Source organism: Cetorhinus maximus, chromosome 13, assembly GCF_964194155.1.
Source record: "Cetorhinus maximus chromosome 13, sCetMax3.hap1.1, whole genome shotgun sequence".
Taxonomy (NCBI): Eukaryota; Metazoa; Chordata; class Chondrichthyes; order Lamniformes; family Cetorhinidae; genus Cetorhinus; species Cetorhinus maximus.
The window spans coordinates 82,497,545-82,511,498 of record NC_135891.1 but is presented as its reverse complement, the minus strand read 5'-3'; the positions used below and the strand labels follow the sequence as shown (position 1 = coordinate 82,511,498).

Genomic DNA, 13,954 nt, shown 5'->3' with positions numbered 1-13,954 from the left:
AGGATGAGTTATTGGAAGCACATGAAGCTTGGACAATCTTTGATAGGTTCAGGAAATCAGATGATCAGTCCATGGAAGAACATATCATGGATTTTGATAAATGGTGCAGGAGACTACAGTGACTTGAACTTGAAATTCCAGAATCGGTGTTGGCATTTAAATTACTGGACTGTGCTCGCATTTCCCATGTTGATAGTCTTTTAGTAATAACAGGGGTTCAGTTATGGGGAAAAAGAATCTCTTAGGTCAAATGGCTGCTGCCCTAAAAAAACTTCTGGGGAAACAGTCGTTCCCTGCCACTTTTTTAGTAAATGTGAACAACTATGCTGTAAAACAAAGGATAGAGGATTCAATGGTGACCGAAGTTCACGGTTAACCAAATATCAGACAACGATTCCAATAGAAAGATGGGGTTAATAACAAGAGGTCTGAAACTGGTCATAACCCTAGCCAATTTGAGAGTCGGGACAAAAAGCATATCTGGGACAGTGACCATAGATGTTTAAACCCAAAAAATGCATGGGGAAATGGTTAAATCAGTGTGATTCCCAGTACCATTACGCAATGAACTGCCCACAGCCAAGGAATCGTGTTTTTGAAGTGACCCACGAAAGGGATTCATCTGAAACTGAAAATGATGGTGACTGCCATGATGGAATTGTATTGATCAGAGTTTGAATCCAGTGATGAGTATCTTGATGGTAGATTCCTTCAACTGTGCAGTTCTGGACAGTGGTTGCACTTCTACGGTGTGCGGCATGGACTGGCTTGACTACTATCTGCAGTCTCTCGATGAGGCAGACTGGCGGACAGTCAAGGAGTATGAAAGCTCTACCTGCTTCAGGTTCAGAGATGACAATACATTCATTGACATCCTCCAAACGGGTGGTCCACCTTTGTAAGATAGCAGGGATCAATCTGTTTATCAGTACTGATGTGGTTTCTAGCAAGATACTGCTATTGCTGAGTCTATCTGCGATTGAAGGCAGCTCAGATGACGTTAGATATGAAGAACGATAGAGCAGTCGTGCTTGGGGGAAAAATGTGGATCTCCATTTTACTTGGTCAGGCCATTACTGCTTGCCACTAAGGAAGCCAGAGATTTTTCATCAAAAATTTCATGAAGCTTTATTAACTGCTGAAAATGAGAATTTGGTGGACAAAGAGATGATCATTTGGAAATTACATAGACAGTTTGCACATCTGGCGCCACAGAAACTGAAGACTCAGCTTTGAGATGCAGGAGTGGTCAATAAAGGATATGATGATGATCTTAGTGAACAAATCACTGCTCAGTGTGAAATTTGCCTTAAGTTTTGCAAGACACCACCGCGACCCGTTGTGAGCTTGCCACTAGCCAGGGAGTTTAACAATGCAGTGGCAATGGACTTAAGTTTGGGACAAGGATAGGGGTATTTTTTTTTTACTACACTTCATAGATATGGCAACCAGATTTAGTCTATCCACTGTGATACATAGTAAAGACAAAAGGACCATTGTTGATAAGGTCATGGAGGAATGGGTAGGAACAGGATTAGGAACACCAATGAAGTTCCTCACAGATAATGGTGGGGAATTTGCCAATGAGGAATTTCGAGATATGTGTGAAAATTTAAACATCATAGTTATGCACACTGCAGCTGAGAACCCATTTAGTAACGGTCTTTGTGAAGTAAACCATGCAGTAATAGATGACATGTTACATAAAATATTAGCTGATCAACCAGGTTGTAAACTGCAAACGGCGCTAGCATGGGTGGTGCACGCAAAGAACTCTCTGCAAATGGTTGGGAGGTACAGTCCATATCAGTTGGTGTACAGAAGAAATCCGAAGTTACCTTGGGCGTTGTCAGATGCTCCCCCTGCTCAAGAAGGGACTAGCATTAGCTCCACTTTGCATGCGGGCAGAAAAGCTTTCATTAAAGCTGAGGTTTTGGAGAAAACTTGGCGGGCCCTACGGCACTGCATAAGACCATCAGGAATACAGTTTAGACAAGGGGGCATGGTATATTATAAAAGGGAAGGCCAGAAAGAGTGGAAAGGACCTGGAAAAGTTATAGGGAGTGATGGGAAAGTAATAATTGTGCAACACGGTAATCAAACTGTTAGGGTACATTCTTCACTGTTAATTGGTACCAACTATACCTTTACAGGTTCTGAACAGGACATAGAACGTGAGGAGGCACCATGCACTTCACATACACGTAAACTGGGTAGTTGTGAGGAGCAGACGACGGCAGATGCAGGGTTGACTGACTATGAACAAAGTAATACTGAGGTACAAGACAATTTGGTAATTCGTGCAAAAGGGCAATTACCCAAAGTAGGAACAAAGGTAACATACATGCCAGAAAGGACCAGTGTGTGGAGGGATGCCACCATCATAGGGGGAGCAGGAAAGGCCACTGGTAAATACAAACATTGGCTAAATGTGCAGGATGAAGGATGAGAGGCAAGACCTATTGATTGGCAAACAGAGGTAAAGATGTGGAAACCCAGAAAGCACAAGTGTGAGTTCTGACAGTGGACCAGAAAGTGGTCGTGGCCCTAGAAAAAGATCACGGACTTGCGAACGGAGTTCTGTTCGCATGGGAGGACGATCGTATAGTAGCAGTCCAGAAAGGGAGAGGAATATGAGTAGATGCCGTAGCTTAACAAGGAAGACTAGGGAGCAAGTTAGCAATCTCAATAGTAGAAGTCCTTATGACAGAAGTTTTAGTAGCTGCTGATAAATTGTAAAGTAAGCTGATAAAGGAAGCCATATGGAAAGAGTTAGAAAGTTGGAAGGGATTTGGGGTATATTCTGAAGTACCTGACACAGGACAGCCAGCTTTATATCTCCGATGGATCTGTACAGGAAAGGTACTCCCAGGCGGCACATATAAGGCCAAAGCGAGATTAGTAGCCCAAGGCTTTGAAGAGAGACTAGGAGATCCAGATGTTGCAGTGGACTCGCCTACTGTGGGGAAAGTGAGTTTGAAGATTTTTTCTTTTTTTTAGCTATTTTGGCATCCTATTTCTGGGAGTGCAAATTGATTGATATAAAGGCTGCGTTTTTACAGGGGGAGAAGTTTCAAAGGGAAGTTTTTTTTTGAAACCACCCAAAAGCTGGGAGTGTAGAAGGAAAGCTATGGAAATTGAATAAGTATGTTTACGGGTTGAATGATGCATCAAGAGTATGGTATTTTTCTGTGAGGTCTGTCTTGTTGAAAATAGGTTGCTTCAGTTAAAGGCAGACCCCGCAATGTTCTATTGGTACCATAAAGGAGAAACTAGCTGGGATCTTTATCATGCATGTTGATTTCCTGTGGGGAGGATCTGTAGAATTTGAACAATGGGTAATCAAAGATAAAGAAGGAATTCCAGGTCAAAAGTCAGGCTTTTGGGGCCTTTAAATGCATAGGTTTAGACATTAAGCACAGCAAGTTAGGGGTGACATTGAATCAACAATCTTATCTAGAAAACGTTAATTATATCCCAATAACTCGTGGTAGATCCTCACAAAAAGAGGATCATGCTACCAAGGAAGAAATGGAACAGTTAAGAAGTTTGATTGGGCAGTTAAACTGGTTGTGCACTCAAACTAGGCCTGACACTAGTTATGATGTGTTGGAGCTGAGCACCATGATGAAACATGCTACAGTTGAACAAGTTCTGAGTGTAAATAAAACACTTTTTTTAAAAAAAATTAAATTCTGAGCGATGTGTGCTCAAGTTTCCAGCCTTGGGTGATCCAGAAGATATGAGGTTGGTCATTTTTAGTGATGCGTCACATGCCAATCTTCCAGGTGGGTGCTCTAGCATAGCAGGGTTCATCATATTCTTAGTGGGAAAGAACTATAAGTGTTGCCCACTGGTTTGGGAGGCCAAGAAGATAAAAAGGGTAGTGAAAAGCACCTTAGCTGCTGAAACGTTAGCCTTAGTTGAGGCAATAGATATGGGGGTTTACTTGTCCAATATATTGACAGAAATATTTATACAAGGGGCAATGTGGGAAAAATCTGTCCATAGAATGTTATGTTGATAACCGGTCTCTTTGGGACAACGTTCATTCCACGAAAAGTGTCACGGAAAAAAGACTACAAATAGACCTAGCCAGCATAAAGGAGATGTTAGAGAGAAAAGAGATCTCTAAGATAAAATTGCTTGACACAAGTCACCAACTATCAAACTGTTTTACAAAGAGGGGTGCCTGCTCTAAGAAATTATAAATGTGCTGGAAGAGGGGTGTCTTATGATGCAATGAAAAATTGTTTTTGTTTTATAATTGTGTGTATAAACGTGGTAAAAGAAATTCAGGAACTATAGACGTGGAAATACATGACATTATTTCCTTCTGTTTGTTTAAAAAAAACAAGTGTTCAAGTTTATCTTAAAAAGAAAAGAGGGGAATCTGTTAATATGGCAATCATCTTGTTAAAACCAATTGCTAGTTAAACAGGTGATGGACATTAATTATCCCAACCAAATAGAATAAAAAGGTACAGCTGGAACACTGTAGAAGCAACTCCAGAAGTTAGTGGCACTGAGGAGTTGTCTTGGAAATAAACCAGCTTTAACCAAGAGACCAGCCTGGATTAATTCTTTCACCACAACCTCTTATTGTGAGTAACAACGATCACCCACCGATGTTCTGAGTCTGAACCACATGACCAGTGGAAGAATGAAATAGATATGTGGAAAGGGGTCACGGCCCTTCCGAACAGGAAAAAAGGTATGGCTTTGGCATTATAGCTTCTAGCCTATAGTAAAACGAGTAATTTTTGAGCTGCATTTTGTCAGTTGCATAGTGATGAAGCTTTGGACCTTCTACTAGAGGTCTTGGATGGAATTAACAAGAAAGATGATCTATTAAATTCCTATGAGGCATGGTTAAACTTTGATAGATTTCACAATTAATAAAAATCCACAAAATATATTAAGAGTCAAACAAGAAAGAAAACATTCCCTTATAAACTAATTCCATGAATCGCGTTATGGAACAGAATCCAACACTGTATATTTCAAGAAAAACTTTATCCTTTTTGCTATTTTTTTTAATCTGGACTTTTCTGCTGAATGAAGGCAATTAAGATGGCTGACCATCTATCTGTGAGTCACCAGAACAAATGAATTCACTTCAGTTTCAGAAATGTCACACCTTGTTATGACTGAGGAGCTTCTGACAGATCATTGGGGCTACACAGACCAACTCCAAAGGGCTACACAAAGGCCATTTTCATATAAGCCAAACTTGTTAGCAGAGTCGGTGAGCCTACGGAGAGAATGACTTCTCAAACACCAACCCTCAACAAATAACATCTCTGCCACTATGGGTTGAAAGAGGTGCTATCAATCTGGGACACAAAGCCAATTTCCAGACACTGGATAAAACATTTTTTTTGCTGAAATCATTGTGGAGTGGTATGGTCACATGATCTAAGACTCTGGCTTGCTGAACAGGTTAATATTATTCCCTGAGCTGCAATTCCCAGTCTGCTGTTTAACATCCAATGGGCACAGAGGATTCCTAACCTGCAACACATGGACTGCAGCGGTTCAAGAAGGCGGCTCCCCACCACCTTCTCAAGGGCAACCTGGGATGGACAATAAATGCTGGCCCAGCCAGTGAAGCCCACATCCTGTGAATGAATGAAAAAAGCAAGCTCTGGCCAGGTTGGACAATTGGCCCAATCTAACCTGACACTGCTGGGAAGATTTTCTACTATTGCCTACAGAACTGATTAATCTCTGCATTGTTTCTTCATCGTGTGACATCAACACCATCAGAAAAGCGAATCTTACACCACTGGTCTTCAGCCAACCGACCTCTACAGAATTCCTCATTGGACTTTGATTCACATAAGTTCCAGAATCAATCTTCATTTCGCTGTGGTCCTTGTACTATACAACCTCCCTTTCTCTATCCCTCCCCTTACTGTATGAATGTGCAGTGGTAAGTTGCAGATGCTCCTTTTCATGATTTTTCTGAATGTGTCCAATAAACTAACCTTCTGAATTAATCCTAATGAGATTACTGTGGGGTTATTAGCAGAAATTGAATCACACAAAAAGCAAGGGGTTGGGAAATATGCCACCGCTTGTTCTAAATAAAAACAATTCAAAACACTTTCTATTTACGAACAAGTGGTAAGAGGCAAAATCAGCACTGTTTGAACTGACCCCCTCATGTCCGTAACAATCACATTAAATGGCATCAATTGTACTACGTCAAACATAGTCTAATATAGCAGTTGTTCTCTGTTTATATTACAGTATCTGTTGACTGGGATGCTTTTGAGTTTAGCCTAACACCACAAATAACCTACCCTGTCAAAGGGAATGCTGTACTTCTTCAGTATGGAAGGTGATATGAGAGTCATTTTGTGCCGAAGAAATGCATCACATCCTTGAGAGCTGCCTGGAAAGAAGCCTGCAAGAAAAAGTAAAATAGAAGAATGGATCACATTTTTCCCACTTCACTATTGTATAATGTCAAACTGTATTATTTTAACATGATCAATTTTCTTTCTGAAAGGCTCTGCTAATTCACCTCAGATGCAATAAATGTAACAATGCAAATAAGTTTCTTCCTTTCTCACAAATGCTCTCCCCTCCTTGAGTTGTTGACTCCTTGCTGGGGCATCATTACATCACCAGACGTTAAACATCTTTGACAACCTTGAAGTGCGGGAAATGACAGAACCTCAGCAGGGTATTTTTTTTACACAGGGTTACTGAATGGCAAATAGGAGAAAAATCTTAGCTATTTTTTCTCTCTAACCCAGGGTTGCTGAGGCTATTTGCCATCTTCTCTGCCAACATCAACCAACTCTAGATAGACCAAGGATCAACCTTTGTGTTATTTTCTATTTGCGTTGGCTCATCTACAAGAGTGAAAAACATGCAGAGAGCTGGAAAAAGCAAGTGATTTTTTGGGGGGGGGGGAAGGAAAGAAATAAAAAAAACCAAAATTTGGAAATACTTGGCAGGACAGGCAGCACCTTTCGAGAGAGAGCTGATGCTTCACATCCCTGTCCTTTAATAAAAGCCCTTCACAAAAAAATTTGAGAGCAGGGAAGGCAGGAATAAAATGGAGAAATTTCAAAAGGAAGTTCCAGATGACTGGGACATAGCAGTTGCAATAGCAACAACCAATGGTGCAGTAAACTGTACAGGCTGCAAAGAACAGGCCAATATTAGGGTGTCATATGGGGCAAAGTTCAGAGAAGGGTGGACAAGGCCATGGGAAGGTGGAGCAGCTGTACTTATTAGAGATAACATAATGGCAGCAGGAAAATGGGATGCAGCTTATCAGGGGTCAAAAACAGAATCTATACAGATAGAGATAGAAATTAATAAAGGATTGATCACACCAAAGGTGCTGTATATACACCAACCAATGGTGGAAATACCTGGAGGAAGAAATATGCAGACATATTAGAAAATTGAGTAAAAATCATAAATTAATAATCATGGGGCATTTCAGCTATCGTGATAGTAATTGGACAGAAGAGGTAGGTAGATCGGTAAGGAAATGGGAGTTTCTATAATGTGTACAGGATTCCTTTCTAACCCAATATGTTAAAAGCACAAAAAGGGAAGCTTCACTATTGGATGTGTCACAATCTGTTAGAGTCCATTAACATTTAAAGAAGAAATCTGAACACCCAGTAATTAACCAACAGAACTGCATGATATGATTTCACATTTTTAAACAAAAAATAAACATTACTATATAACAAAAAATGAAAAAGCACTATTAACTTAACACTATAGTTTATAACTACGTATACTACAAGCTCAGTTTACCTTTAACTTCCACTGCCACAAGAATTCCCTTTTACATTACAACAATCTTGAAGGTGCATGAACTCCTCTGGAGACCAAACCAAAGATATGCCACAACCCACTTTAATCCTCATCAGCGTTCCAGTTATCCTCAGAGATAAAATTCTACGGGGGTCTTTCCATCAGCTTTTTGATTACGCAACACTCCACCTTTTCTTTAAAGGCGTCATGACTGTGGATGCCTCAGCTCCTTGCTCGCATTACTGGCAAATACCGAACTACCTTCCCACAGTTTTCTAAGCTCACTCTGCTGATTGCTTTCTGCCACAACGCTCAATGAGGGCCATTGCAGATTTCTTCCACTAGCTGCAAGCTACAGCAAATCTTCTAGCTGCTTTTCCCACAATATCCAAACTAAGATAAAGCCCCCCTCACATTGCACGCAAGGAATGATAAAGTTAGTATTTCCGATGCTGCCAGACCTGCTGAGATTTTCCAGGTAATTCGATTTTTGTTTTCGATTTCCAGCATCCGCAGTAGTTTTTTGTTTTTATCTCTGTGTTTAATTGACTGCCACCTCTCTTCAAGAAATGCCTTCCTTGAAGAAGTATTGCTGTTCTCCGACAGGATTTCCACCTGTCTCTTCTGCCTTGTGCACCTTCATTGCTTTCCAATTCTCTCCTGGTGTTTGACAAGGTGTTTACTAAAACCCGCTTTCACAGCCATATTTCCTTTCTCAGTGACTGTCTCCGTCTCCGACTCAGCCCACGTGGATTTCAACTGAAATTCCATCCCTCTTGTTTCGAACCCATCCAGGATTACAGGTATCTCCGGGACATAAAACGTTTCTCGGACTGCTGTTTCCGTCACATTCTGAGATCCACACTCAGTGCCATGCGCCGCCATATGAACACACTCGACCTCTCCCTCCAGCAGCACCGCCGCACCCTTTTTCAAAGCTGCGCGTGCCCCCAGTTTCATTTTATTCTTCGCCTCATCCGACGCCGCAACAAGAAACTTTTTCTCTTTCTCTCAAGTGCTAAGGAACGCAAGCTCCAACAACTCATCGACATCAACACCCATCTGGGACCCTCCACCCCTGCTTGTCCTTCCGTCCCCACCCCATCTTCCAATCCCAGCCCCAGCCGCGTATTCACTAAACCCCCTGACCTTCCCCTCTCCGATGCTGAACGTTCAGTGCTCAGCAAAGGACTTAGTTTTATACCCTTACGCCCTCATCTCAATGAATTTCGGGCTCGGCACGATGCTGAACTCTTCTTCGGCCGTCTTCGTCTCCGTGCTCACTTCTTTGGGCAGGAGTCCTCTCCCCGTTCAACGGATCCTTTTACCCACCTCCAATATTCTCCCTCCACCTGGACCCATCCCTCTGGATTCTTACCTTCTCTTGATCTTTTCATTGAGAACTGTCGGCATGACATTAGCCGTCTCAATTTCTCTGCTCCTCTCACCCATTCTAATCTGTCTCTCTCTGAACTTACTGCACTCCGTTCTCTCAGGTCCAACCCCAACATTGTCATCAAACCCGCTGACAAGGGTGGTGCTGTTGTTGTCTGGCGCACTGACCTCTACCTCGCGGAGGCTGAGCGTCAACTCGCAGACACTTCCTCCTACCTCTCCCTGGACCAAGACCCCACCACGGAACATCAAGCCATTGTTTCCAGGACTGTCACTGACCTCATCTCCTCTGGAGATCTTCCTCCCACAGCTTCCAACCTGATAGTCGCCCAACCTTGGACGGCCCGCTTCTACCTCCTACCCAAAATCCACAAACGGAACTGTCCTGGCAGACCGATCGTGTCAGCCTATTCCTGCCCCACGGAACTCATTTCTCGTTATCTTGACTCCCTTCTCTCTCCCCTTGTCCAGTCCCTTCCCACCTACATCCGTGATTCCTCTGACACCTTACGTCACATCAACAGTTTCCAGTTCCCTGGCCCCAACCGCTTCCTCTTCACCATGGATGTCCAATCCCTCTACACCTACATCCCCCACCAGGATGGTCTGAGGGCCCTTAGCTTCTTCCTTGAACAGAGGCCCGAACAATCCCCATCCACCACTACTCTCCTCCGTCTGGCTGAACCTGTTCTCACACTGAACAATTTCTCCTTTATCTCCTCTCACTTCCTCCAAATAAAAGGTGTGGTTATGGGTACCCGCATGGGCCACAGCTATGCCTGTCTCTTTATGGGGTATGTGGAACATTCCTTGTAACAGTCCTACTCCAGCCCCCTCCCACAACTCTTTCTCCGGTACATCGATGATTACTTCGGTGCTGCTTCATGCTCTCGTCGGGACCTGGCAAAATTTATTAATTTTGCTTCCAATCTCCACCCCTCCATCATTTTCACATGGTCCGACTCTGACACTTCTCTTCCCTTCCTTGACCTCTCTGTCTCAATTTCTGATGATAGACTGTCCACCAATATCCATTACAAGCCTACCGAACTCCCACAGCTACCTCGACTACAGCTCCTCACACCCTGCTTCCTGTAAGGACTCCATCCCATTCTCTCAGTTCCTTCACCTCCGTCGCATCTGTTCTGATGACACTACCTTCAAAAACAGTTCCTCTGACATGTCCTCCTTCTTCCTTAACCGAGGTTTTCCACTCACGGTCGTTGACAGGGCCCTCAACCATGTCTGGCCCATCTCCCGCGCATCCGCCCTCACGCCTTCTCCTCCCTCCCAGAAACATGATAGGGTCCCCCTTGTCTTCACTTATCACCCCACCAGCCTCCGCATTCAAAGGATCATCCTCCGCCATTTCTGCCAACTCCAGCATGATGCCACCACCAAACACATCTTCCCTTCACCCCACCTGGCGGCATTCCGTAGGGATCGTTCCCTCCGGGGAACCCTGGTCCATTCCTCCATCACCCCCTACTCCTCAACCCCCACCTATGGCACCTCCCCATGCCCACGCAGAAGATGCAACACCTGCCCCTTCACTTCCTCTCTCCTCACCGTCCAAGGGCCCAAACACTCCTTTCAAGTGAAGCAGCATTTCACTTGCATTTCCCCTAACTTAGTCTACTGCATTCGTTGCTCCCAATGCGGTCTCCTCTACATTGGAGAGACCAAACGCAAACTGGGCGACCGCTTCGCAGAACACCTGCGGTCTGTCCGCAAGAAAGACCCAAACCTCCCTGTCGCTTGCCATTTTAACACTCCACCCTGCTCTCTTGCCCACATGTCTGTCCTTGGCTTGCTGCATTGTTCCAGTGAAGCCCAACGCAAACTGGAGAAACAGCACCTCATCTTCCGACTAGGCACTTTACAGCCTTCCGGGCTGAATATTGAATTCAACAACTTTTGATCTTAAACTCCCCCTCCCCCCATCCCCACCCCGTTTCCTCCCCCACCCCTTTTGTTTTTTTTTTGTTTTCAATAATTTATATAGATTTTTCTTTTCCCACCTATTTCCATTATTTTTAAATCTACAACTAATACCTTGTCAATCTTTCCACCCCACCCCCACTAGAGCTGTACCTTGAGTGTCCTGCCATCCATTCTTAATTAGCACTTTTCTTAGATAATATCACCACCTTCAACACCTCTTTGATCCTTTTGTCTGTGACATCTTTTGATTATCTGCTCCTATCACTGCTTGCTTGTCCCTACAACCACCCCACCCTCAACTTCTCTCCCCCCGCCCCCCACCTTAAACCAGCTTATATTTCACCCCTCTCCTAACTATACTTCAAGTTCTGTTGAAGGGTCGTGTGGACCCGAAACATCGACTCTTTTCTTCTCCACCGATGCTGCCAGACCTGCTGGTCCAGGTAATTCGATTTTTGTTTAGTATTTTCTCTATTTGAGGCTCAGGCCTAACTGTATCACCTCCTGTTGGCGCTCTCAATCTGGTGAGATGCAGTCTACACCAAAGTAAATCTGCAACTGCCTCTGTCTGTTCTCCAAACTAAACTGCTTGCTTCTGTTAGCAAATACACATAGATAAATTAAAGAACCTTCTAAACCACAGTCCATGTCTATGACAGCATGGTTTGCTTTACCATGGTCTCTAACAGAAATCTGAAAAACTTATTTTTCCTTCAACACCACTCTTTGATTCTGTAACCTATATGCATATGAATTTCTGTCCCCAAGGAACAAGGATCAAGGAACTCTCTAGTTTACAACCGGCTTTCAATTTCAAGCTCAAAGAGGATATAGTCCCTAATCTGGGTGGATCACATCCAGTTTTTTTTTTTTAAAAAGAAAACCTATGGAAGAGACATTACAACACATACCTAATAATGCATTTGAAGAAGGTGCAGTGCCAGAAGAGTAGAGTGGATAGCTAGCGTAATTCCTATGTTTAAGAACAGGGACAGAACACATCCAAGGAATTATAGACCAGTCAGTCTAATATCAGTGATAGGAAAAATAATGGAAACCCTAACTAAAGAGGAGAATAGAAGAACATTAGTAAAGAATATATAAAGCTGAAGTCAGCATGGATTTCAAAAAGGAAGATCTTGCTTGACCAACCACATTGTGTTTTTTAAGGAGATACCAGAAAGAGTAGACAATGGTAATACAGTAGAGGTTATTTATCTGGATTTTCAAATGCCCTTTGATGAGGTGCTCCAAAATAGACTAATAAATAAGGTCAAAGAATGTGGAGTCAGGTGAAAGTTACACAATGGATTGCTAGCTGGCTTCAAGAGAGTTGCTCAGAGTGGCAGAATGTGGGCACTATTGTTTCACAGGGATCAGTAGTGGGACCACTGCTGTTCACAATTTACATTAGTAATTTGGACTCTGGAATCAAATTTGCAGATGACAACAAATTGAGGGATTGCATTACAGGGGGGCATCTATAAACTTGCAGAATGGAAAATAAGTGGCAAATGATGCTCACCACAGAAAGATGTGAGGTAGTATATTTTGGTAGAAAGAATAGGGAGGTTACTTATTACTTAGAAGGTGCAAGTTTAGATAGGTTAGAGGGACAAAGGGATCTTGGAGTACAGATACACCAATTGCACTAAGAGATATACCACAGGTTGGCAAGGCCATTAAAAAAAGCAAACCAAGCATGAGGCTTTATTTCTAGAAGGGCAGAATTGACAAGTAGGGAAGTTATGCTAAATCAGTATTTAACCTTGATTATTCCACACTTAAAGAGTAGTGTGTGCAGTTCTGGTCACCATATTATAAAAAGCATATAAAGGCACTGGAGAGGGTGCAGAGAAGATTTACAAGGATGATACCAAAATTGCATGGGTAAACATATCAGGAAAGGATGAACAGGCTGGGTCGCTTTTCTCTTGAAAAAAGGCCGAGGGGTGACCTAATAGAGGGCTCTAAAATTATGAAAGTTTTTGATTGAGTGGATACGGACAGCATGTTTCCCTTTGTGGGAAGAGCATAACTAGCAGCCATCAATACAGTCACCAAGAAATCCGATAGGGAATTTAAAAGAAGCGTATTTATCCAGAGTGGTGAGAATGTGGAACTCACTACCACATGGGATGGTTGAAGCAAATAGTATAGATGCATTTAAGGGGAAGCTAGACAAGCATATAAGGAAGAAGGGAATAGAGGGTTACAATGATAGATTTAGGTGAGGAAAGATGGCAGGAGGCTCGAATGGAGCATTAACGTCAGCATGCACTGGTTGGGCCAAATGGCTCATTGGCGTATTTATATCCCATGCAATGCTAAGTAGCATGGAGGCTGGCTTGGAAAAGATCTTTACTCAAAACAATAACTGGCCTCCTCTTCCAGGCCATCACAAATTTGGTGTGTATTTTTAGTTTTTAAATTCAGAAGTTAGCATGCATGAACAGAAAGCAATTAGAAAGGCAAATGGCATGTTAGCTTTCAATACATGGGCATTGGAGTACAAGAGCAAAGGAGTATTGCTACAATTATATGGGGCTTGGGTGAGACTACACCTGGAGTACTATATGCAGTTTTGGTCGCCATTTCTAAGGAAAGGTATACTTGCTTTGCAGGTGTTACAGAGAAGGCTCACTAGATTAGTTCCTGAGTTGACAGGATTGTCTGATGTTGAAAGTAAGCTGGGCCTATACTCTGTGGAGTTTAAAAGAACGAGAGGTGATCCCAATGAAATATATAAGATTCTGAAGGGGCTTGAGGTAGTATCCCCTAGCTGGGAAATCTAGAACATAGAACATAGTCTCAGGATAAGCAG

At 42.9% G+C, this 13,954-nt stretch overlaps 1 protein-coding gene across 3 annotated transcripts in view; it reads right to left on the bottom strand.

The window, feature by feature from the left end:
- The window catches only part of kdm4b (lysine (K)-specific demethylase 4B), a 579,874-nt gene that overhangs the window by 336,816 nt on the left and 229,104 nt on the right, over positions 1–13,954 (bottom strand). For all 3 annotated transcript variants that reach the window (XM_078555676.1, XM_078555678.1, XM_078555677.1), the window contains one exon: positions 6,309–6,412. In XM_078555676.1, the coding sequence (XP_078411802.1) occupies positions 6,309–6,412 (104 nt within the window). The remainder of the gene's footprint in view (positions 1–6,308; positions 6,413–13,954) is intronic.